General features: G+C 39.6%; 1 protein-coding gene across 10 annotated transcripts in view; it reads right to left on the bottom strand.

The window, feature by feature from the left end:
• PRKG1 (protein kinase cGMP-dependent 1) overlaps nucleotides 1–27917 on the bottom strand; it is a 490458-nt gene that overhangs the window by 270070 nt on the left and 192471 nt on the right. For all 10 annotated transcript variants that reach the window (XM_065671117.1, XM_065671107.1, XM_065671109.1 and 7 more), the window contains one exon: nucleotides 24701–24814. In XM_065671117.1, coding sequence (XP_065527189.1) covers nucleotides 24701–24814 — 114 coding nt within the window. The remainder of the gene's footprint in view (nucleotides 1–24700; nucleotides 24815–27917) is intronic.

The following is a 27917-nucleotide window of genomic DNA, read 5'->3' on the forward strand; positions in this document are numbered from 1 at the left end:
ATTTTATCTGCATTCTTCCATATCAGTGCCTATCAGGTCAAAAAGGCAACAGTGTGAAAACTGAGACTTCCCTATGGGCAAAAAGGAGGATTTCTGCAATACCATGCAGTGGCCCTAGAAGCCATTGCTGTCAATGGTAGGACAATAGGTATCACAAAGACAGCAAACAGAATCTGAACAATTCTTTCCTGATGGATCTTTCCTACAGCTTCATCTGGAAATCACATCCTTGTTATTCAAGGCACAAATATTTAAGAAGTGACCAGGATTAATTTCAGCAGCGTATAAATGCAAGAAGGAAAGACTGACCTATCCCAATCTATTTTGCTCAGGACTGCAATTCAGAATTAAGAGTGCTGGTATAACTATAGGAGAAGCTAGTGCATCCAACCATGCGCTCTTTCCCAGCTTGTGGTATCTTTGCTTTTCCATTAAACGTGCATGTCTTAGGACATGAAAATAATAGCATTGTTAGAAGGCTTCATTTAGACTATGATACTTTCGTTAAATCAGCTGCAGTATTATTCATGCATATGGATGTCTTCTAGCCCCTTGAACTCAGAAAGATCAAATTTACAGCGGTTTCATGAGTTTTTCCATACAGTGAGGAAAAACCAATTACCACTTCATTGAAATTCATCATTGCAAAAATTAATGGGCTTCAAGTAGGAACGAACTTAGCCCAAGATGTGGTCTTAATGATCATGTTAGTCTTTCAGCAGTTACAGTCCCTGCAGTGGTTAATGAAGGTTAACACCTCTAGTGTTGGATAACTGTTCTATGCAACTTGACAAATTTTTGGTGGAAAGTAAGTTAGAGAAGCTGAGAAATAGCTTCAGTTGACAACAGAATTTATCCAGCAAAAGGCCTCCTAGAGAGGCCATTTTCCTCCTGAGGGCTCAGAGAGGCTGACTTCTCATGTTGTTAAACTTTATGTTCTAAAATTCAAATTTTAGAAAATGTTCAGTGAAGCAGATGCTAACTTCATCTCCAGCCTGAGTCTTCAGGATTTCTGTGTCATTTCCAACACACTGTGGAATACATAATATTTATGAAGCAACTGGAACTGCTAAAAGGCATTAGGCAGCTGAAGTCAGTTTAGGGTTTAATATGATCAGCACATCAAGCAACCCTTAAAACCACAGCAGATACCTTTGGGACTAGGAATATTTTCTTCTTTTTACACACTATTAAGCAAACTTTGTGAAGAACAGAGATCCCAACACCACAGGTGGCTCTGTTGAACTAAGGTAGGCAGCACGTCCTGAGTTTTCATCACAGGCAGAAACTTGCTGCTCTTTCAGCTGTTATTGCCCTTACCAGCATGAAAATGCTTGCCCATACTGGTCCCTCACTGCCTCCCTATAACATGCTAATGTTCCTTGGACATATTGTTGTGAAGATGATATCAGCCTCAAACATAATCAGTTTGCAGAGCATAATTAAGGGTTTATAAAATAAATTTATTTAGGACCAGGTTTGTATGTACAGATAGTACTTTTTCTCAGACTCAGCAGTGTAATATATGTAACTAATTGCACTCAAGGAATTTTTTTCTCAACCTTGACTTAGTTTCAAGGTTTGCTGCTTGATTTGAAGCCTAAAGGAAAACTTACAAGGCAGGAACATGCCTGTGGTCTCAGACAGCCCTGGCGGCACCAACATTACAACTACTGCATAGCCAAGCAATAGTTTGAATAGCTTTTATGCAGTTCTGCTACTTAAACTGATGTATTCCTTCCTCTGTCAGGTGTGTACAGTACTACTTACAACAAGAGCAATGTTCTGACTGGAAGGGGATGCTCTTTAAAGCCAGTGTATGATTTGGAAATGGACTGATTGTGTTTGGGTAATGAAAGGCTTCTACAAATAGCACAATCGCAGCAAGTCGTGGGGATCTGTAAGCATTGGGCTTACAATGAGTTGGTCAGTCATGGAAAAGCTATCGAGGAGAAGAAAGGATCATGTGCATCGTACCTCACCAACCGTGCATGAGCCATTCAGCGTTATTCCCTGAAAGAGGACAGACCTTCACCAAAGGAGCCTGCCAGGACCAGAGAGATACTATGGATAACACAAAAGCAGAGATAAGATTACCTTTTAAGGATAATCGTAAAGACTAACTTTGGGTCCTTCTCATCTCCAGACACTGAATCTCTCCGAGAATGACAAATAGGCTCTTTTTTTTACCTTCTCGTTCTAGATGGAGGTGCAGCTCAGAAGTGCTTCCAACAGAAGACCTCACAGCATTTCCAGGTTGGCAATACAAGGTACCTAAGCTACCAATGTCTGCTCCTGTCCCAGAATAAAAGCACTGGGGACTCAAGAACTAGAAAAGGAGAGAAATTTTAGCAGAGCTTTATTTATGCCTAATATGGAGTTTCAAAAAAGCCTTGTGAAAATGCAGAGACCTTCCCTATTCAGCAGGTCATTCCACTGGAAGTCATAGGTGAAGAATATGGATACGTAGCATTTTCATCCTATCCTTTATAAGCAAAAATAGTAGCTGTTTTTTACGTGACTTACATTCAAAGAAAACACTGCAAAAGGTGGTTTGTGGAAAGGCACATCTCCTCGAACAGCCTGGAACATTTTGGTTTGGAAAAATTCATACTGCCTGTGTCAGGCTTTCATTTCAAACACACCAGAGAGCTGTTACACGCCATTGGAGTAAGTATCACAATGGTGATTAAAAGACATTTACGTTGTTCCAGTTCTATGTGACGGCTGAGATCAGACACACGATGAATTCAGAATCTGTGTGTTAATTGCCCATACAAATCCACCGCAGTTAATTAACTAAGACTATAACATAAAAGAGACTCAATATGGAAATGAGCATTTCTTTCCAGAAGGAATCATTTCTTTACCAGGTTCTGCTCCTGTGCTGTTCAAGGATAAACTGGTGTTAGAAGACAAAGCTGGTAACGCTTCCCCTTTATCAAAGTAAAAGCAAATAAGGACTGCTTTAAATGTGGTTTCATAAAATTCTTTTTCTTCTTTCAGAGCACATCATATATAACAAACACATTGAGAAAAAAATAATTCGCAAAACAATTTGGAAAAGCAAGATCATTTCCTTCAAACCTCCTACCCTCCAAAAATCTCTCAACATTTTGGGAAATGTTGTTCAAAGACTTTCTGGTTTATCTCAGCTCTAAACCTGTAATTCCTACAGGAATTTAAAAGTGCATATTTTTCTGCATCTCTACCACCTCTCTGATTTTTGCCCAGGACTTCCACATGCCTGCTGAATGCTCTTGAACAACCTCCCAGTGAGCCATGACGCTATCTAGTCAGCTGCAGCTGAAGCCAAGGGAACTTCATTCAAGGAGGTATTTCAGGGATTTTGAGGCAAATTGCCCAGCACAGGAGGATCAGTGGCTTCTAGAGTTGTCTAATGGCACACGGAGGGACATGGTGGCTCATGAGAGGGGAGGACTGGAGCCAGGCCTTTTCCAATTGAGGACTTTTTAAAATATAATCCCTTTTCTTCATAGAAGGAAGATCCAGCTCTTGTCCAGAGACATAAAACAACTGGGCAAAACCTCCTTCTCACCTTAAAACCCAATGACTGAAATACAATCTTGAAGATGGAGAGATTTAAGCCTACTCCTTCCTATTGAAACAGGGGGTAGGATAACAGAAGATGTGATGACAAAGAACCAAGAAACACCGCGGATTTGTTAAAACTTTGTTCAACCCTACAGAAACCACAAAGCACAGTTTAAAATTAAATCATACCCACTTCATTCGCAAGATCATTCTACACAAAGCTGCAATTTACTACAAATGGAAATGGTCTGCTTCAGCTGTTAGGGTACTTCAGGAAAACTACTTATCTTGTCAAATGCCGTGCCACGAGACTGTAATCTGCAATAAGCCTTATACACTAATGGCACAAGGTTGGAGGTGAATCCTGCCCAACGTCTGTGACGCTGCAGTTCCCCTGGAAACTGAGGTTAATGCTAATGCACCATGTAAACCTGGGGCAACAGTCAAATCAAGAGACAAGCTGTATGAGACACAGCAAAACTTTGTTGTGCATTTTTAAGTATAAATGTTTTTCTGTTTGTATTCTGATATATTAGAAAGGAATCAGCACTTTTGCCTGGTTTTGCTCTATTTTATTAATAACAGGTAAGAATGCTTTGTGACAGAGAAATCTTACGAATCCTATCAAGTTGTTGGCATGATCTGGGCTGCCAGCATCACAAAACAAATCTGTTTTAAAGACTTTTCTTTCAAGCCCAGCAGAATTCAAAAATATTCCCAGTAATTGATTTTCATTATAATTTTCATTATAAAATCCCTATAAATTTGTTAATAGAGATGAGTAAATATGGCCAAAAAACTACTTGGGGTATAATCTTAAGTCCCATGAAGAAAAAAACCTTGCAGCCTTTGATGGATTTGAGGCCTTAATCTTTTAACTAATTTATGTACTCAGCTCTGGTCCAGAGCTGAACCAGATCTGTAATTTTTACCCTTAAATTCAGGATTGTCTTTACTGCCTTCATGCTGTGCATCACCACAGCAAGTCAAGGATATTCTGAAAAACTTTCAACACAGGCTTCAAAATTGAGGAAAAACCACAACAAAACCAAATAAAAACACAGCCATCGCAAAACCAGTTGAAGTCTACTGTATTACTGGGTGATATACTGACACCACAGCATCCCTGGGACGTATACATCAACATGATATAGAGGTATCTGGGGTATTCGGAAAGGGGAATGGGAGAGGGATATGTGGTTAAGTAGCGTCCACCACTAATTCAGCAAGGATGGAACAACTGTTTTCTGGATGCTATTGTCAAGGTTTTTAAAACATGCATTAAAACACCACCAAGGGGCAATGTAGCAATGAGGCTTCATGATTTGATGCTTAATTTTACATGTATTTTTTAATATATTCCCATTATGGAGACAGTGCAGCACATCCATGCTTTTCTCCAGCCAAAATACTATGCTCTGAAACCAGCCACAAGAGAGCCAGATTTGCTAGCATGACTGTAGTTATTCCTGGGGTTATTAATTATCATTAGCTGGAAGAAGAAGCAAGAGTAATATAGTCTGCACAGTGTATCCCATCCCAGACCTGCCTGCAAGCTAATTCCAGACAAATATTTATGGGAATCATGGAAGCAAATACATTCATATATGGTCCATTAGAGAAAAATATGCTTTCACTGATATCTTTCCATGCTTCTGTTAATATCCAGAAAGAGGGCACAGAAAAGCCTGGGAGTCTCCCAGTTTATTGATAGCATCACTTACTATAGCCGATGTACTGATGTGGATTTTTATTTGACCATAATTCAAGGGAGATTATTGTATTAATAAAGCAGGAGTTGAATATTAGCTGTTGAATGCAATCATATCATCTTCCTTTACTCAGAAGGAAGAAGAATTTCACTGAAACCACAAAAAAAGTCTACAGCAGTATCAGCCAAAACTAGGTTAGAATGTTTCCCACTGCTTCATAATGCTTGGGTGTTAGTAACTCTTTTGAGATATTACAATGTTGCCAAGCAACAATTAAAAACACAACAATGCTTGGGCAAATATCATAAACCTTTTGTAATTGATTTGAAGCAGTCAAATATTTGCGCTTTGTAGGACAGCAACAAAAAAAACCCCACATAATCAACCTTGAATGACGGCAATACTTGATCCTCTGAAGATTTAGAATACTTCATTTTGAAAATATATTAAAATAAAAATCTAATCGGCTGTATACATTTCCTTATAATGAATACATGGACGTGCAAACACTATTGGACAGGTGTAACTACCTAATTACATTCTAATTGGATTATTTATTATTATATTATTACTAGTAAAAATGTTTAACCCTTCAGTGTCCACAGTTTCCAGGGGAAGTAGAAACCAGCCTTGTCCCAGAAAGCTTACAATCTCAGCAATGACACTGATGACTGCAAGTTGTATTATCCTAGGTTTAAGTACACCCACAGTAAAGGACAGGAAAACTGATCCAAAAATCACATCGCATTTCTGACACAAAGCAGGAACCTCAACTCATTCTTAAACTCTGTGCTTCACTCAGGTATTTTTATTTTCCCTAAAATAAAATAAAATGGCATACTACATTAAAATGGCACAACTGAGTATATGCTGTGTAGGTCCCCTGATACTCCCAACCTTCTCCCTGGGCAAGGTCAGGGTATGTTCAAACAGCTCTTAGTCTGAAGCAAGAGAACAATTAAAGCTTGTTAAATCTTACCCAAATATTGTAATACAGAATAAAGAGGATTTATGCACTTTTAAACTTCTTCACTGCTACTCAAAGCAATCCTGACCACACTCCTCCTCCCCCCACACTTCCTATTCCCACATATTGCACCCTCCCTCTTGCCAGCAGTAGTTTAAATTGTACATTTAGCTTAAAAATAACCTAAAGGGTTAGATTTTTTGGATGCTGTGGGGAATTAATATTTAACCCAGATTACTTCTTAATCTTGTTCCTGTACCACTGGACACAAAGGTGTGAACCTGAATAATGAGAGGCAGACAACGTAGAAATAGCTGTATCTCCTTAGGGTTTGCTCTTGCCAAGGGGATAGCATGAGGAAAGGCTGAACCCTGACTGAGCCTACACCCCCGGGAAGGTAGTTACAAAGCTAAACATTCATAACTAGGAACAATGCTCAGCAGATGCAATTCTTCAGAAGCTCAGGTAGGACACGAAGGAAAACTTCTTCCCCAAGAGGGAGCCCTCCCTCTTGGGACAGGGCACCAGAGAGGTCAAGTAAGTAAGAAGAGGCAGTGTAAATAAAAGGTGGCCTTACATATACGCTGGGTGTCCATGTTAACAGCATGTATTTCAGTAAATTTCAGTATCTGACATGCAAGCAAACCCTCCTCTGCCAGAAACAGATAACATTATGCAATTCCTTCCATTAAATATAATCAGCTTCCCACATTGCACTTTAAAAAGTGGGAAGTCAGGACTGCCCATCACCAAAGGCAAAACAGAAAGCATGCAACGTCCCCAAGGGAATACTTTCTATTTTTGGCAACAGAATTTTTAATGTGAGAGTATCAACGTTGGTATATTCCACAGGCAGTGTGAAAAATGTTAGCACTTTAGTGCAAATTGACAACTGCCCATGTGATCAAAAAGCGGAAAATAAGTTCCCTTTAGGATGACAGAAAAGCCGAGACAATTGTTTGCAATGCCGCAACGATCTCTGCATGTGAAACAAGGTCTTCTCAAAACCAACAGGTAAGACGTAATGAAACGGGGCACTAAGTAGTTGCTGTGCAAGCTGCTTAGAGAAAGTGATTGGAATGAACTTTTCCAGATCAATCGTTTAAATATCTTTATCATTTAAAACCACCTTTAAGTTCTGATTTATTCACCTCTTTCTTAGCGCTATGCACTTTTCTGGATGCCCATGAGTCACCCTGGCTATGGATGTGGCCAGCTCAATTGATGGTTTTCAGCAGTTGGTAGTATTTTGTGAACCTATGGACCAAATAAATCACCTAGAGATCAAGGCTATAAAATATGCCTCCTGCTTATCTCCTCTCTCAGCAAAAGGGGATAATCAGCTTCCTCCTCTTGAGAAAACAAGGTGGGATTTTCTTACTTTGCATTATGGTGCTTTCTGAGGCTCCTGGCTAAAATTGTGGCCATTTGTGCGCATCTATTTTACATATATAGTTCATATATATATCACATATACATACACACATATATATGTGCCTATATATATATGCATGTGTGTGTGTATATATATATATATGTATATATATATGTGAGTGTGTGCATACAACATAAGATCAACAGACTTTAGGCAAAATTTGCTTCCCACTTAGATGGCTGAGCAAATACATGGAGGTTTTAAAATTCATGAGTGGGCACACAGGGATAAGACAGGCAACAATTTTCTAAATTTGGATCAGTGGTTGGAAGGGCAGCAAAAGGCAAAACAATAGTCATCCCTCAGCTGAATAGCCAAAATAAAGTTCAGCAGAGGCAGCCATTAGAGGTAACTAGAAAGAAAAACCTGAAAAATGGGTTACCTTCAAGGCATGGAGTTCCCCACTATTCATATGCCTTTTACGCCTTTCCAGACCTGAATTTCTGCCCCAACAGTTCGATAACACCATCTTGGCTTCACGACCTAGAAGAGTCCCTAATACAAACTGCTGAACACTGACTACTACTGAACACGCTCTAAATACTTACACACAAATGCACACACTGGAAGATGGCTGTGGGCAGGTGGATTGAGAGAGATCACACAACTTCACCATCATTATAGAAGGAACAAATACATCATGTACTGAGTAACAAACCACTCTGAAGCAAAGTAGAGACAGAAGTGGGACCATCACTCCCTTCCAGCAAAAAGCATCTTTCTGCAATTCTAATCAGACTCTAATTACCACATCAGGTTGTACATGGTAATGAGCATGTGTGTGATCTGTGAGTGACGTAGCACATCCTCAGGCTCCGCAATTGCTGATAGCTCCAGCAGCACCAAACGGACCCACTGCAGCTCCCACTCAACAGCTATAAAACTATCTGTGCTCATATTTCTGCTGGGGCATGAAGAGACGTGACAAGCTTTCATAACAACTAGTGTTTGGTATCTGTGAGCAGGGATGTTATAAAAATACAGAACAAAGCAAACTTGGCTCTTTTGCAGTATGTCTGACAACAATAAATCTATACTTGGAATATCTTTCAACGACTGTGAAAAAAATCACAGAACTGTGCAAAAATGAAAGACTGTAAAAGCACATGGAAAAATGAAATTTGAAGAAAAGGCTCTGAAGTAGTTCAAGAGACTCATCAAACCGATAATATGCAATCTAATTAGATACTAAAAAGTTTGTAAGTGGAGAATGTGTCTTAACAAGGAGGGAGCGGGCCAGGAAGGCAGGAGAGTAACATGTCATCACCATCTTTGTTACCAAGACTCAGACTCCCCACCCCACAAGTGCTCCTCCCTCCAGCTCACTCACTTCTCCTCTAAGGATGATCCTAACCACAAAGCTTTGGGCATCCTACTGAGTTCCCAGCATGAGTCCATTGAGAACTCACTGCCATTTGCTCTTAGCTTACTGGATTTTCCTCTTCTAGTATAAGCTTTTAGGAACATGGTTCTCTCCCAGTTACTTTAATGCACACATTTACACTAAACCCCCTACACGACATTTTTGGTAGTGCTCAAATTAGTCCTGTAAGAGCACTTCACAAGTTTTACCTTCATGCTTACATATCTGGGGTGTAATTTCTAAAGAGCCTTGTCTAGGATATCTCTTTAAGGAAATAACATTTTGCTATGAGTGGCTCCATGTATGATGGTGTTACAAGCAATGTAGCTCAATGCCTGGCATGCCAGAAAACCCTTACCCTCAGATTTTGGTAAGTTCCCAAATGCTGCATTATTCAATACTGATACTCTGCCACAAAGAAATTCCCATTGCCTTGCCCATGAAAAAAAATCTAAGTTTAAAAAGACAGACTCTGAGCTGGACACATGCGAATTTAATCAATCATTACTCCTGCCCTCTATTATAGGTAAGGCAGGCAGAGTAACCTGAGAGCTGAAAAACAAACACAAGAAATAAGGACAATTCTACATCTTCAAAGGTAGCAAGGATTTTTCCTTGTTCAGATCTCTGCATTTAATTTTCAATGCTATCTGAGCTACTCAGCTGGCTTCAAATGTCTAAAGTTCAACACAATTCCCATCAAAAGAACAATTTAGGGTGTCTAGGATATGTCATAGAAAAGTAGAAGACAGCTTCGCAGTGGCATCTGAACTTTATGTTGTTGAGACAGGTTGCAGACTACCCTGAAAATACAAAGAGCTAACAAAATATAGTTGAGCCTCTTTGCACATCCCTTTTTCCTCTGGTTAAAAACAACACACTATTTAAATCTCATTTCCTCATTTCTCATTTCTTCGTGGAAAGAGATGACCTTCATCAGATCCATTTCAAACACCGACCACTTTTAAATGCAGAAGTTTTTTTCAAACAACTTAAGAGGAGTGAATCCAGTTGTCAAGAGCCTATTGTATGGATGATTTTAATTGCAGTCTAAAGACAAATAAAAGTGCTTCCATTCTGAGTTCATTCAGAGAGATGATGCAATTCATGAAATGTAATGAGTTTTTCAGACCTGCAATTGCCTTTTTTAAATTAAAAAACCTATCTGCCATTTTGTCAGTTTATTTGATATCCAAGTGCTTTTAAACACTGGCACTTAAATAATATTGAAATCCCACCTTGGCCAGAAACCTTTAGAGCAGGTAAGTGCAAGTAAACCACAGCCTGCTTTACAGCATCGCAATCTTGAGTAAATACTAGCCATTATAGACTGCATCTAAGGTATCACAACACACTGGAAGCTTATTTTCTTTCCTTGACGCAACTAAGTTGCCACTAGTAAATGGATTTATGGTTAGAAGATTTATGTAACAGAGAAGATGTCAGTTGTTTTGTCACTATCTACAAATGAACAAGGCCAGGAGGTTTGATGAGACAGTACACAGTCCCAAAAATACAGTCGCATTTTTCAGCTCCTGTTGAGAATTTTGATCCTTTTAGGAACTATACATGATGTGTAGCATTAATCACTTTTAAATTGACTTATCACAGCAGTCGTACAAAGCTACAGAAGAGGAAGGCTTGCTAACATACAGCTCTTGCTGCCCTACACAGCCATTTCTTAGCTTTAAACATTTTCTGACAATGCCTGGCCTATGTAAAAAAATCCCACTTCAAACAATGTCCATTAAAACGAGACACTGAATGGCTCTGCTATGAGAATGCAAAGGTAATCAAAGCAACACAAACTTATCAAGAACAAAGATGGTTCACTGAACACTAAATAATGAACATGGCTTTTTTTATCAACACAGAAATTTGCAAATCATCTACAATTGGAGGGCTGCTCCCTAAACCCTTAGACTTAAGTTTCACCCCTGACAGTAGACAGGGAGAGATGATGACCTCACATGCTAAGTCACATCCATGCTCTTAAAAACCTTACAGGGACGTTCATGCCTGCAGAGTAGATCACCAAGTCAATCAGAGGAAGGTTTCCTTGGAAAACCAGCCTCCATGATGGCTACGCACTTGATTTAGAGACTGCTTCCTGGCAAAAGGCCCCACAATGGTATACAGCAGTACCATCTCTTCAGGTTGAACAGCTGAACAAGCTGCATGTTTGTGTGCAGGCATTAAAAGGATAGAGAGAATACAGCCCATGTGAGCCAGGTGCAAACCTGAAGCCCAGACTCTATTTCATGAGAAATAACCATCGGCTGTCATTCCATTCAACGCACTATCAGGTGCATTCTCTGTAACCACCTTCTACCTTATGTCTGCCATAGAAAAGAGGAAAGCTTTCCTTTTAGTCTTCTCCATTTGATAAACTATTGTCCACTACCATCAGCCAGCTGAGAATTTAGCAAAGCTTGAAAGGAAAAAGTATTTGCAGCTGCTCCTACTTGTTCAAATAACTCAATTTTGAAGGATTTACAAGCCCTGAATATTTTGGGCCAATTATTTTGGGAAATGCTAAGAAGTTGGGCTATGGTAGAAGCCCCTAAGAGGAGCATGTTAATGTACAGGAGGACACCAACTGTACTCAGAGGAACCCTCAATTCCTAAAGCTAAATCAGCATTAACAGATGGTGAAAAGTGGAAAAAAACCCTACCCTACTAGCAAAGCCAGAATTATAGTAGACAGACGCGTTTTCTTCTGCCTCTTTGTTTTTCTATATATTAAATATAACCTCAAACACTTTGTAATAGAGCACATGGCATACCCATCTGCTACACCAACACCTCTTACTCTGAAAATACCCATATCACAAAAAGAGAGTGGAGACGGCTTTCAGAAAGAGCCACCTACTTCCCATCAGCAACTTCCAGCAGCTTTGTCAGTCACAACAAACTCCACAGCCCCTCCTGATTTCCCACAAAATCCACTCTCCATCCCCTCCAGTGTAATCCCACTCATGCTTTCTGTTCTTCTCTCCCATTTCTCCAGTCTCCTTTCCTGCTACCAAGAGCTCCACTCCTACAGTGATGTCCACAAATATAATGGGAAGATACCCTTCACTGATCCAACACTGTTATAAGGGCACCCTGCTTTATTTTGAGCCATGCAACAGCTAAAAATTAAGGAAATAATAACTAGAATCATGCTCGGGGAGTGTTTAAGAGAAGAATACTTTTAGTTTTAGTATTCACAAACATATTTCTTCATTGCACAGACATTAAAAGCAGAAGCAGTGCTCTTGATCTCCAGCCTAAACTTGAATATGGTCCTCTCCTCGTCTCCATTTTGCTCAATCTAAAATAACATAGCACAATAAACAGTGCCGGTCTGCCAACAAAAGCACTTTGGACATCTTTATGTGCTCTTTAAAACTCTGCGGATGTCTATCAATGACTTTTAACCATGTGGAGAATAAATTTTACTGCTCACGTTGTGCTGCATGCTAGTTCTGCACCACCCCAGAAGAATATCCCTTGTAAAGGCACGCGGCACCTCAGTTTGAGATCCAAAAGTAAATGAAGGGATTAGAAAAACCTAGTGCTAACTAGCTTTCCAGAGGAGTATGAAGTTTCAAGATAATTCCAAGCTAATTTTCTATAGAGACAAACTGTTTTCCTGCAACACCCAGGTAACTAGGACTGATTCAGAAAGAGCCAGAAGCTGAGGGCATCATTACTCAAGGAACAAGTGCTGTACAGGGGCTATTGCTCACCTTTTACAATGTCCCTAGAACCTTCCAGATTTTTATTTGCAATTTTCCTTGTGTAAACTATACTAATAGGTAGCCCAACCTGAGGCAGACTGTCGCTAAAGTATTTCCTTAGTTTTTAACATGGACAAAATCTAGGAAACTGTGTACGCTTCTACAGTTACTTTAATTAGAGAGTCAGAAATCCCACAGAAACTAAACAATTTACCATACACCTTTCAGGGAAAATTTTTTAAGATTAAGTAGGGGAGAAAGAGTTCATCATTTAAAAGATAACAAAACACAGCAGATACAAGTATTCTTTGTTGATCTATTACTTTTCAAGAAAGTAAAAAGCCAAAAAACGAGCAAAAAAAAAAAATAATCCTACAACTAAAAAAACAAGCACAAAAATAAAATGAAAAAAAAAAAAAGTTTTCTCCTACAAGGAAAAAAACAAACAAAAACAAAACGCTTCCAACTCACTCTTTTTTCTTTCTTGCTAATACTTGGGAGGCACAGTGGGAATAGTGAACTTAATGTGTGTTTTTTCCAGGAACTAATACTTAGTAAGTCTGAACACAAGTTCACAGAACTACAATGCAAAATCTTTTAGAAATTGTTACATGCTAAGAATTCTGGATTCCCTGTCTGTAAGGTTAAGGTTATAAATGTTATAATGTTATAAATGACAGCAGTATAAGTTCCTTACATTCTCGAAGTCTGACCCGGGACATCAGAAGCTCCCAACACAAAAGCATGCTGGTAGGAGCAGATAAGCTATATTCACGGCACAAATTCCCTGCCAGAACCAGGGGCTGCAGCCTTCTTGACTGTGGACCACACACAGGTGCAGTCCCCTGGCAGGTGCTCCATCACTGCATCAGTCCCTGTCCCCTCCCAGCTGCACACCTCCCACCAACACAGCCCATGGCCCAGCTCCAGCTTTTAGACCACTTCTTGGCCCAGCCCCAGTTTTTAGACCACTTCTTTCAGCAGTCTAGAAAAGAAAACCCTCCCTGTTTATTTCCATAGTTACATTTTTGCCAACGTATATTCTTAAATACGGGAGATAGCAAAATCTGACGCGGATATGGAATGTCATACAAGACGGAGGGTAACATCTGCTGATAAATAATCCATTGGCACTCCCAAAAACCCCATGCTATGAGGTAGTTTGACTCTGTGAGACTTCAGAAAGTCCAAAGAGGCAGTATTTTCCTGGGACAGAGCAGCTGCCACACAAGGAGAGGATGAACAGATTGGCAATCTGCAGTCTGGAGAGATGAAGACTAGGATAAGGCTTGATATCATCCAGGTGGTGAATAAAACGAATGCAGAACCACTTTCACGATACCCCACAATATTATAAATGGGGGGTTGACATAATAAAAACAATAATCAATGAAACCTGTAGCAAAGTAGCAAATTGGCTTAACAGTGGAAAAAATGCTACTTTTCCCTGTGGGTTGGGAAGATCCGCACATCATTGCTTCCAGAGACAGTGGAGGTAATAGGATCAGCATGGTCCAAAGAAACCAAACACATCCATCAGCAGAGATAATGATGTTGTAGCTCGGTTGAAAACAGTATAAACTGCAGTAACACTTACTAACTAGTTATACATTTGAGCTTATTGTTGGGAGATTTCAACTCCCTTAATGGTAGTTTATTAGAAGTGATGGACTTCAAATGCAGGTAAGCACAACTCCTCCAATACAGAAAGGTATAATAGAATCATAAAATCACAGAACAATTAGGGTTGGAAAGGACCTTAAGATCATCTAGTTCCAATCCCCCTGCCATGGGCAGAGACACTTCACACTAAACCATGTCACCCACGGCTTTGTCCAACCTGGCCTTGAACACCACCAGGGATGGAGCATTCACAACTTCCCTGGGCAACCCATTTCAGTGCCTCACCACCCTTACAGGAAAGAACTTCTTCTTTATATCCAATCTAAACTTCCCCTGTTTAAGTTTTAACCCATTACCCCTTGTCCTGTCACTACAGTCCCTGATGAAGAGTCCCTCCCCAGCATCCCTATAGGCCCCCTTTCAGATACTGGAAGGCTGCTATGAGGTCTCCACGCAGCCTTCTCTTCTCCAGGCTGAACAGCCCCAACTTCCTCAGCCTGTCTTCATACGGGAGGTGCTCCAGTCCCTTGATCATCCTCGTGGCCCTCCTCTGGACTTGTTCCAACAGTTCCATGTCCTTTTATGCTGAGGACACCAGAACTGCACACAATAGTCCAAGTGAGGTCTCACGAGAGCAGAGTAAAGGGGCAGGATCACCTCCTTCGACCTGCTGGTCACACTCCTTTTGATGCAGCCCAGGATACGGTTGGCTTTCTGGGCTGCGAGCGCACACCAAAGAAGGCTCCTGTTCATTTTCTCATCGACCAACACCCCCAAGTCCTTCTCCGCAGGGCTGCTCTGAATCTCTTCTCTGCCCAACCTGTAGCTGTGCCTGGGATTGCTCCAACCCAGGTGTAGGACCTTACACTTGGCATGGTTAAACTTCATAAGGTTGGCATCAGCCCACCTCACAAGCGTGTCAAGGTCCCTCTGGATGGCATCCCTTCCCTCCAGCATATCAACCAAACCACAAAGCTTGGTGTCATCGGCAAACTTGCTGAGGGCACACTCAATCCCACTGCCCATGTCAGCAACAAAGATGTTAAACAAGACCGGTCCCACCACCGATCCCTGAGAGACACCACTCACTACTGGTCTCCAAGCTGGACACTGAGCCATTGACCACAGCTCTTTGTGTGTGGCCGTCCAGCCAGTTCTTTACCCACCAAGTGGTCCACCTATCAAATTGATGTCTCCCCAGTTTAGAGACAAGGATGTCGTGTGGGACAGTGTCAAATGCTTTGCACAAGTCCAGGTAGATCATACAATCACAGAATAGTTAGGGTTGGAAAGGACCTTAAGATCATCTAGTTCCATCCCCTGCCACGGGCAGGGACACCTCACACTAAACCATGCCACCCAAGATGACATCAACTGCCCCGGGTCTTCCATTTTCCTCTTCTTGAAAATGGGGGTTATATTTCCCTTTCTCCAGTCGCTGGGAAGTTCACCTGACTGCCATGATTTTTCAAATATGATGGCCAGTGGCCCAGCAACTTCATTTGCGAGCTCCTTCAGGACCCACACATGGATTTTATCAGGTTCCATGGACTTGTGTACGTTCAGGTTTTGAAGATGGTCTCGAACCAGATCCTTCCCTACAGTGGACCCAAGGTCTTCATTCTCACAGTCCCTGCGTCTGCCTTCCAAGACTTGGGTGGTGTGGTCAGAGCCTTTGCCAGTGAAGACCGAGGCAAAGGAGTCATTAAGAACCTCAGCCTTCTCCAAATCCAGGATTGCCAGTTCTCCTGATAGCTTCTGGAGGGGGCCTAGGTTGTCCCTAGTCTGTCTTTTACTTGCTACATACCTATCGAATCCATTCCTGTTATCTTTAACATCCTAGCCAAGTTTAATACATAATCAAATCTTGAAAATTAATCCATTGCAACTCAGAAAAAAATCCCTTGATTTATAAGAGTAAAAATATCAACCATACTTTTATGTGGACACCAAGAACAAAAGAACAAAAGGGGATGATTGCTTTGGTTTTGAAACAGATTGATCAGTTCCATGTCAGGTTTAGTACTAAGCAGACTTTTGTTCCCCAGTTAGTACCAGGAAATATATCAGTGAGTCAAAACAAGACCCTGTGCAGTCTGTTGCATTTTAATCCGAGAAAAAACCTTGTACTGTTGAGCCTATGAATTAATAGAAATGGCAAATACTACTATTGCATTCTCTTGCTCACCAAACTCTGCTCAAAGCAAAGGTTTACTATTATTAGCAAAGTTCAGTCATCTCATCTAGCACAATCACTCTAGCTGTATTTCATGCATCAGTAACATTTTCAGAGACATGAATAAAAGGGGATGAAAATGAAGCTCTTGTGAAGTAATTATTTTACAGACGCTGTTAATATTAACTACTCCTTCAAGGGTTTCGTAGAGAAAGTCATAATCTACTTATAAACATGTTTAACTGATGGTTTTTCAGACTACCCAAGTCTGCAATTAAAACAACATGAAAAATTTCAACAAAATTATTTTCAGGAGTATTTAGAACACTCGAGTTCTTCATTTCCCCCGCATGATGATCATTATTCTTTTGTTATCAGTCACAAAAAATATTATCTTATTCTGAGCTCTAGCAAAAAGGTCTATATAGTTTTTAAATATGGACTTATACTGAAAGCTTTTTCTTGTAATAAAATGATTTCATATGACTGAGTTTCAAATAACATCATATTTTGAAGGAGAGGAAAGCTATTCTCTGCAACAGGAACATGAATAAAGATATCATCCAGGGACAAGAAGATACAGCTTAGTATCTACATGCTTTCCAGAGTGCAGCCAGGGTACCCAGCAGCACACACCTCCATTTGCATCACTCCCTGTGCTCTAGCTTTACCATGCAGCAGACAAGTCTTAAAATTGTGCATGATGCCTAAACCTCCACGTGTTACAGGAGCTGCTTTTGCTAGTATGTTTGATGAACACCTTTCAAGACTTTTATTGGGCTATATCATTGTACACACCTTTATTTCTCCAGGTATTCAACCTCATTGTAAAATAGAACTATCATTCAAGATTTCCCCATGCTCCATTTGCAAATTTAGATGCAACACGTTTTCAAGTACCACTCTTAGAGGTATCTCTAAACTCCAGATTATTTGCAAGTTTTTTCCAGACTGTTTCATAATACATTTTCTAATGCCTTAAATTACATGCTGAAGGAAGAGTTACAGAAAACAAGTAATCCAAGACTTTGATTTGAGCTGTGCTACAATTAACTGGGAAATATTCTAAATAAGGAAAGGAAAACTAAGAAATTCATAGGATGCTGCTGCATTTGTTTCCTGCCATCTTTCCAACACATTGGCACACACACCAAAACACTGCACTGAAGAATTTTCTCTTTGATTTGGCAGAAATATTGTTTCATAGACCCCCAAAATGTAAGCCATCAACCACACTTCAGCATCTTTCTTCCATTCCTGCATCCAAGACAGCTTGTAATGTCTTCACAGAGCAAAACCACTCAACTGGCTCCAAAAGTTATCACTGCTTTCTCTCTCTGATCTAATGAGCACTGCTAGAAAAACAGCTCACATTGATGACTCTCCTCTGAAGCATCCTGCAGGCGAGCCAATAAAGATAACAGCAATATTAAACCAACTACAAGGATCAAGGGGAAAACTCTGAGTACTGAGTAATCGCTGTGACAAAGCTAATCTAGATAAGTTTAGGAGGGAGAAAGAAAAATATATACATATATATAAAGAAACATTCAATGTACACACAAAAAAGAGTAAAAATATAGAGAAAAAAGCCCAGTCAAATGAGCCACAGAAAACTAAGCCCCTAAACTGCAACAGTTTCCATCCTGAAAAGACTAGCAAAATGCTAAAGATGCCAAAGGCAAGGAAACTAAAACAAATACATTTAAAAATAAATAAATAATAATAAATACCCCAAAGAAAAGGAAACATATCTGTGGTTTTCTTTCCTTAAAAGCACTTACTAAAGGCTTTGAGAGACAAGACAGATCTCAAGAAAAAAGGCAAAACAAAAGGCAACAAGGGCATTTAAATAAGCAGCAAGCAACTGCCAAAGATTTCTTGGGTTTAATAACAGCTCAAATCAAAGAAAGAAAAATCCACAATGACAATTCTTGGAGGCTGGGCCAGCACTTTATAACCCTTTCAAGCCACGTAGCAGCAACATCCATCCCCCATTTCTTTTTCAATTCAAACTGCAGTTGTTCCTAATCTAGGAACTGAAACACACAAATTAACACACTGATCCAATAAAGTGGGGGAAATAAAGAATCTCTTCAGAGAAGCAAACAAAACATTCCCAGAGTTTGCACCTTTCTTATTTACAAGTAATTTTTTTTTATTTCAATCTCATGGTTCTTAGGAACTGGATATATGGGACTTTCTTTTCTGTCAGATCTTTTACGTTAGAAACACTGAAGGGGGGGGGGGGGGGGAGGAAGGAAAAGCAAAAGCTGAAACTTTCAAATTTTAGGCCATGGGGTTTAAGTCTGAATAAGTCACTACCTCTCCTGTGCTACCAGGATAGCAAATTTAATGTATAGCAGAACACATCTATTTCTTAGATGGGACTGGTAGCTGTCTATACTGAAGACTTTTCAGTGGTACAAACCTGAGTCACAGTGAGTGTTCCTCAAAATCCTGAGCAGTAAGGATTAAGGCCTCCTACCCAAAAAGCCCTGAAATTACAATCAAAAGTCAGTATGTACACAGCTGGGGAGGTGAAGGTCACACACAGAAATGGGAGATAGAAGGTATATGCAACGGTATACGCAACACAGTTCTGCAAGCTCATCACTTCCTGAACATGCAAAGCAGTGAAGTGCTGCTGACAAACGAACCATCAACAAGTATCTGCTCTTCCACAGCCTCACTGCTCCCTGAATCAGCTTTCTCCACAAAAGGCTACCAGCATCATTCTCATTCACCATTAGAAAACATGGCTCTTCCCCCGACAGTTATTTTTGATTGTACCCTGCTTGCAATATTTTGCTCAGCTTTGCTGCACTGCTAGAAACCAGCTGAAGTTCACATGATTGAAAAAGTCAAAACAAAGGTCAGGATAAGCAATAAGCCTAAAGCTACTGTACAGACTGTCAGCTGCACAGTTTGGAAATGTTAGTGCTGCCACAGCTCTCATAATTGATGCAGTGACTTGAATCTTGAGGCACCAGAACTGCATTGAGATTAAAAAAAACAAACACCATATTGGAGGGAAACCAGTTTAAGCATTGACTTGACACTTAACCATCATCAAAACCAAATCTAAGCTGATTTTCTTTTGCTCAGTCATTTCAGTTTCCCATATTGAAAAAGCAGTTCAAAAGAACAAGCTGCATCGGCTGGTTTCTACAGTCAACAGCAAGCTACAGCACCTTTCAGATACCCTGAAAGTTTACATGTCTTGGATGGTACCAGAATTTGTCAATTAAGTACATAGCCTGGCTTCTGGACCTTCTTATTTTCACACAGAAAAGGTGTATATGTAGAAGAGAATTACAACATACTGTTTCACACCAGGCTTGTGTCAGGTGGATGCTCCCTGCATGCCACCAGGCAGGATACGACAGCATGCCTCACCTTGGACTAGAATGTTTCATGACTGGTCATTCCTGTCTACACCACACCACTGGACACCTTACTATTTAAAAATAACTAATAAACCAGTAAGTATCAATTCACCCCAAGGTGAATCATTCCCTATTTCTTCTTTTTGCTGTGCTTCCTTAACCAGCTCTGATTTTTGTCAATGAGTTTGACAAGTGTGCTGACATTTCATGTACACAACAAAACCAGATACCATATGAATTTTTTATTTTGCTCTTCCCATCTCAGTCTATTCTCTCATTGATTAGACTGCCTCTCAGTTAAAATTTCACTGCCCTGTTCTGAGTGCTCAGAACCACCCATCCCTTCATTTGTGAGACACAGAGATGCCATTCTGAAGATGCTCCTGCCTACTGAACAAGATGAGGGGAAAAAAAGTTCTATGTCATGTCCATTATCCTCAAAATAATTTTCTCTTGTTGTCTTTCTTTTGAGGAATAATCCAGTTCCACTTTGTCACATTACCTGGCAAAACCTGTAAAGGTCAGATTAAAATATAAGCAGTGCAAGGGAGGGCTTAAATTACTTTCTCCAAGGATATATCCACTGGCACACCAGTCTGATCAACCTGATCTCCTCTAGCTTGGACAACCTGGGCTTCATATCCACAAGTAATCAGAAAATGGCTGAATACTGAAAGTTAACTTCTTTCCAACATGCAATTGTTTTAAGAAGATCTGAGCAAACTTTATACTAGCTTCCATAATTGTTAGAAGAGAACATATGAAGGCAGCATCCTTCTCAAAGGCTTTTAATGAGTCCCTGCAGTTTTAATTGGCAACTGTCTGTTGCCTTATCTTGTCTTGCAAATTATCCACGTTACCAAGCTCCTTGTGAAGTTCAAGCAATTTCTGGGGCTGAAGCAAGCTAGAGCATTATTTTCACAGGACTCCAGTAAAAATACACAGCAGTAGGAAAATTCAAACTCATCCAAATTTGGCAACAAATTGCTAAACTACTGCCTTAAACACACAGTGTGGCACTGAGTTTTGTACAACAAGCACTGCTGATAAGCAGAAAAGCTTCTCAGAGGAGCTTGAGAACCTCTTGTGCTGGGTCTTCAGGACACGCTCTTAGTTTCACCAGGAAGAAGATTTAAGTAATTTACAGAGAGCTTGAGCTTGTGCTTTTTTCTTTTTGCTATTACTGTTTTCCTAAACTGATAAGACTGCTGTTGAGCATAAGTCCACTGAAACCTGCACCCTCGCGTCAAGATGCTGTTGTGGGAAGTTTTTATTCAAATTTTCCCTCTGGGAGAATATAATTTCAGATGCTAAGGGCACCTCTCAAATAAATATATGTGCATTAAAAATCCACTCCTTTCACAAAATCCTTGCTCCCCCCAAAATGCAAAAAATACTACTTAACTCTGCTCATCAGATTATTCTTTAACAGGAGTGACAACTACTGCACAATATTAACAGCAGATAAGTTTTCACTTACTAAGAACATATTTTGTGTTTTCAAATGAAGAATTACAAACCTTTATATTCAACTGAATATAAACAACCTGAATTCAACCCAGAGTTGGTTTTGTTTTCCTTTTTTTTTCTCTGACATCTCATTGTTCCTTGTACCACATATGTTACTAAGAAACAAAACCGCATTTGAATTTTAATGTAATTTTGCTTCTTCAGGCTCTTGCGATAACACACTTGGAATCCTGTTTGCTTGGCAATGAGCAAGACAAAAATCCTTTTTTGGTGGAAAGATTCCTAATTGACGGAGTCTAATATTAAGCTCTGTGGCTTGGGTAGTGCCAAGGTGCATCTGCACATCTCATGTTCAGCCTCCTTTACTATCACTGGACTCCCATATTAATGCTATACTCATGAATAGGAAGAGAAAGGTATCAGGCATCTAACTGCATCAAGTCACCCGCTCCCTGATATTTATCTTCGTGATAACAAGTGACCAAGACAGAGATTTTCGGCATGCTGGCATTCAGGCTGCTATTAATCTACATGGGTGGTGGCCCTACCTTCCTCAGTGTTTCTGAACACCCATGGGTTTGGTCAATCTTTCTTCCCAGGCCCTGGTTAAATCTTATCCTGCTTTTATTTAAGACTGCAATAATGAAAAATATTATAATAATTTTCTTGGGGTAAGCTTTCAAAAGAGCTGGGCTGTCTTATTAAAGAGGTTATAATGAAACAAGATTCAGATCAGAATAATTAAATTTTAAGTTCTAAATTACTTTTAAAAGACAAAGTCTTTCCTACAGTTATTTATCCCTTTCAGCTTGCAGTCTCCTACAGAGCAAGCACTAGTTAAAGAGCTGATGTAGACTAATCCAGTGAGTAATGACACTAAAAACTTTATTATTTACAAAGCTAGAGTACACATACAATGAGTTACAGCAGAAGATGTCCACACAGCTTACATATCATTACCGCCCAAAGGCATTAATGAGCTTTACACTACCATAATGCATCCTTCATTCAGTTTTTGCTGCAACTTCATTTTTTAAAAACAAATACTTAAGGTCCTTGTAATGAAATTTTGGCAGGCACATTAAAACAACCCACTTCTGTCACTCTGGAGTTAACAGAAATTTATCTCATGAAAATTGGGAAGCCCTGACTTAAACTATTTCTCTCGATGAAAGTTGGATGATACCCCTAAACACATCATCACCACTTCCAGCATCAGGGTTGACTGGGTATCTACTGTAATTATAATGACCAATTGTTCACTTCTTTTTAACTAAACCTTGTAATGATCAAAGTTATCATCAGACTGAATGGAACACGTACTAGCGTTCACCTTCCTAGACATTTGTTACATTTACCATTTAGCCAAAAGAACAAACAGATGTTTGAAGTTAAGCAAACAATTTGAAGTGCAACAGCAACAATTTATGTCCTAAATTCATCTGCACACTTCCAAGACCTCTGTTCAGTTAGGTCTAGATGCATCAATTCCCCAAAGTCAAGCTGTGACCTTGTGTGCCACCACACTTGAAAGGATATAAAGGTGATTCCAATCACAACTGCTACTTACTTATGCAAGAGAGAAAATATCTAAAAGTCACTTGCTGGCTTTGGAAACAAGATCACATATCTCACAGCTGCCAGCAAAAGTAGGTGCGTAATTACCATATCTTTATGCTATTGGTGGGAAAGGAACAGACTGTAACAACAAATGCAGACACCTTTTCACTGAAGAGAGATCTCTTTGAGGATGATTACAGTAGTGACCTTACTACTGCCCCAGATTTAACCACAATAAAAAGATTTAGTAAAACTAAGCACCAAGTGGCAACCTGAAAGTTTGCTCAAGAGAGGATAGTACATGAAAAATCAATAGCAAAACTAGTAGTAAAAACTGCTGCCAGTATTATTTCCTGCTGGAGTCACTTTTACAAACAGGTTAAACATGGACCCAGGAACAGTGTGAATATGTAGGATTCTATGATGTACCACTCATGGTACTAGAGAATCAGGTGCTTTTTAGCTCTGCATTTCTAAAAGGAACTAAACAACCATCCTTTTGTTTCCTTTTCTAGGATTCAAACATCTCCCCCCTCTTTCTCTGCTGTTTCCAAATTTCTGTAATTGTATTTATCACAGATGAGCCTGCAGCGGAGCCTGCAGCTCCGAATTCTTCACCATCATCAATTCTCCAAACCTTTAACTGGACAGAAAACCAGGCTATTCATGGATAATGCGCCTAGGGGGCAGGAAAGTATGGGAAAGAGCGGTTTTCAGGACATGTCCCATTTGCACCTGTGTCTGCATTGGTTCCTTGACGGACTAGGGGGAAAGAGAAAAAGCATCTCATAGAAAAGCAGCCCCACACACACTGTCTGAAGTAGCCTGGAGGTCTCTGGATCTGAGGCTGTCCCCGTCAAACTAGGTATGAATTGTGCAATACATGCACATTTGCTGCATCATTTAGATTACTCCAAAGCATTTGCTAATAATTTGGATTACTCCAAAGTACAAACTGTGCCACTGATGAACTAACTATATTGCAGCCGAAGACTAACCTGCAATAAACAGTACTTGTGAAAAGGCAAGGTTTGTGCAGGTAAAAACAGAGTACATCAGTCAAGTTCTTCAGAATTATGGAGAACAGTGCATTCTTCACAAAAAAACAAAACAAAACAAAACAACCCAAATCTGTTTTGTCATTTCTGCCCATTTGTTATCTTTCTTTATCATTTTGAAGCAAAACTAAGTATTTCTAAAAGGCTTTCTTCTGAACAGGGATTCACATGCATCAGTATTTTGGTACCACTTGTCTTCCAAATCTCAACTATTAAACTGAATTTAAATGAAAACATAGTTTTCTTGTACATAGCAATGTGATTTTTTTTTTCCTCTACTTAATATACAGTCCAGGCCTTTACCCAGAATATTCATAAAAGAAATCAGATTGCAGGAGAAGCACTGAAGACTTGAGAGCAGGGGATCAGTGCTGTCCAGGCTTTTTTCCTGGTTTTTTTCAGTCACTTTAGGGAGAAAACAATGACTCGTCCTGAAAAATTACATAAGTGTAACTTACCTTCTCTTGAAGATATACACTCCTAGGGTCAGATATGCTTCTTCCCATTCACAGTGGCTAAATTCAATACTATAATGGCTATAGAGCACAATTAAGTAAGAAAGTGAAACATCTAAAGGAGGCTGCAATCCCAAAGAAGAGATAAGCAGAACCCTATTTCCCAATTAAATAACATGTCATTCAATATCAATAATCAAAAATTATCTTACTTTTGACAGTTGCTGTCCTGGTACAATTGTAGAGGATGGCTAACTCCCCAAATACCTTGCCAGGTCCCATGGTGCACAGCTTTACACCTTCTTTTGTCACTTCAACCTTCCCATCTGTGAGGAAAAATAAAAAAGACCATTTTAAAAGGGAAATTAAGAATATTTCAGACTTTAGTTTTAAAAATTTATTCTATTATACTGTGACTAAAACCAAAAGAGCCCTACACCTATAAAACCAATTAAACATATTATGAAGGAAAGGAAAACCAGAAAAAGGTTAAAACCAGCCATTGCATATATACGCTTTCAACACTTGAGGGCTTTTTTAGTGGAGCATCTGTACAGTCAGGAAATACTTACTAGCAAACTAAGCTTTATGTGAAATTATTACAGTTTCAGATGAAATTTTTTCCAATTTTTTGTTTAAAAAAGGAAAAGATTCAGGTCTTTAACACCACACATGAAAACCAAGTAATTTTGCTCATTTTCACTGAAAAACTAATGCCCGAGAACACTCATCCATGAATAACACAGCTATAATCAAAAGGAAGATTATTTTGACCCGTGGCCATTATTTAATTCCCATCTCACCATACGTTTCCTTTTGAACATTTCATCTTATGAGAGAGCAAGTCTGCTTTATCTGCTTTATCAATCCCATGCCAAGAGGAGATATGTGAGGGGGATTTAAAAGCAAAAGTTGAATGGAACGAAAGCAGCTCAGGGGCAGTCTGGGGGTTTCAAAGGACATCTGAGGAACAAGAACTAGGAGAAGGGAAGAAACTGAAGATGGCCTCACCACCTGCACACACAGGTAATGCCACAAGAAGCAGGGAAATTGGGATTAGGGTTAGGGTCAGGGTTGTTTAACCACCATTTAGGCTGTAACAAACTACAAGACAGAGAGTGTGAATTTTAAATGTTATTAATCACTAAAAAGCCTCCTCTCACCCCAAACTGGGAAGCAGATTGTCTACACCAGCCCACATTGCATCACTGACTTGTTCTCTGTGGGTTTATATGAGGCAAGAGGAAAGGTCAGCAGTTACTGGCTCTTACCCAGCTTACAGCTATCTGCATTTGTGTGTTAGATACCAAACTAGGCCTCAAATGCCTGCATTGATAACTCTGCTTATTTGATTAGAGATTATACAACCCTCTCCTCCTGCAGATGGAGTCCAGAGGTACACACCTCAAAGCAAAAAAGAAACTTCCCCTATATAATATATACTCTAAAATACCTGCCAGCTCTATATATCTGTGTGTAAATCTACACCAATCTACCCATGATACCCCTCAAAGCAAGAATGACTCCAGCCTACCCCTACTACCCTACCAAAATAACACACCAGTGAGAAAAAACAAACTTTGAGGAGCCTGAAACAAATTTCGATGCCATATCGCTGCTAGACACATAACAACGTAATTGAAACTAAGCAGAAAACTTCAAGTATTTCCACAGCAGAATAAACAAAGGCAGTAACAGTATGTAGAGGTGAACAGAAGAAGGTATTGTATTAAGGTAAGGCAAACTTTAAAGGGTGCCTTAAAAGGGCATAATGTATTTTGGAGAGAAAGTGTTTTCGCACTATCTGGTACAACAGATCCCAAGATCTAGTACTGGTTTTAAAAGTTAAATTTAAAAAAAATCCCACATCATTTATGAAACTAAGAGTTACTGTTTGATAAATACCATGACCTAAAGGTTACCTGGTCTGTGGGAGCATTAAGATTGCAGCAGTGTACTCTGTAATACAGAAGCACAAAGAGGTTGAGGGGGAAGGGTGTCTGTTTATTAAGTTTCTTTATTACAAGTTATTACTATTAAGCAAGTATGTGTGTGTGTATATATATATATATAGATACTATGAAATTGCTACCAGAAAGCAGGTACATATTTCAATATTAAAAACAAGTTTCTAAAGTTATCACTCGTAAAGTAGAAAATATGCTTACTTATATAAGTACATACATATATGTGTGTGTGTGCGTGTGCATAAATATATATGCAAACACACATTTACATATTAGTAGGAGAAAATGTCATTTCTTTTGGGAGCTGACCAGTCATGCTGGGCTGGCAGTCACAGTGTGCAGAGTTCTGCAGCTTCCGTCACGGCAGGGAGAAATACACAGGATGGTGAATGTGTGAAGGCAAAGTATAATGGCATCGATCACATTAATACTAGCCATTGATACTGAAGAGCTAGCACCTACTAAAGGTCTGCCAAGAATACACTCGCCTATACTCACACAGTAAAGCAATTCCACTAATACTAAAACTCACAATATAATACTAATAAATAACCCTGAGAATTAAAATCTGAGGTTGCTGATTTACTGTTATCTTCAAATGGAGACAAATTCCATTATTGTGTAGGCTAACTTCCCTTTAACAGTAAATTTGTCATTATCTTGTATAACTTTGATTCATTTGTTCATATTAAATACCAATCTAATATGAAGCACAAACCCAGGTATTTATCTCAAGAATGAGCATAATCAACCTTTAATAGTGCCTCACACACTTCACAGACTCCTAAATGACATTGAATAATATACTTTTTTAATAGAAGCGAGTTTCAGCAGAGATGAAATGGGGATATTGCTGCACAAAGCTCTACAACAAATATCCACAAAGGGAATGAGTTTACCTCACTTTCAGCTCCTGAAGTCAGAACCAGTTCCAGAGAAAAGACAGCCAGATCTGAGCAGTAATGCACAAATAGATCATATCATTTAAAAGCATTTTGAGATCTGTCCCACTGCTCAAGATGTTATTTGTTACTTCCCAAAGCAATCCATGCTGATCATTCATCTTTGTAAGAAAGCCACATATATTCCCATATCCCATATATTTTTTTATAAGGACTTCAAAATAAGAAGCTGGGTTCTGATTCTTACAGCTCAGTGGGTTCTTTTTGGGGGGAAGAATTCCCCAATGTACTAAGTTGTTCACTCACAATCATGCACGATTACAAGTCAATGATTCATCACCCACAGAGGCCCTCCAAGGCTTGAGAGGAAGAGCGGGTGAAAATCCCCATGAGGGAGTGACAATGCCGGAAAGGACCACCTTGTGGTTGAAAAGGGCTTACTGGAATAATACACAGAATTACTATCTCAGCTTCCATCAATTTATAGACTATTTTCCACATGTAAAAAATTGAGCTCTCACTGCTGTACCTTGATGACAAATTCCTGCTTGATCACGGCA

The sequence above is a fragment of the Lathamus discolor genome, chromosome 3, assembly GCF_037157495.1.
Source record: "Lathamus discolor isolate bLatDis1 chromosome 3, bLatDis1.hap1, whole genome shotgun sequence".
Classification (NCBI taxonomy): domain Eukaryota; kingdom Metazoa; phylum Chordata; class Aves; order Psittaciformes; family Psittacidae; genus Lathamus; species Lathamus discolor.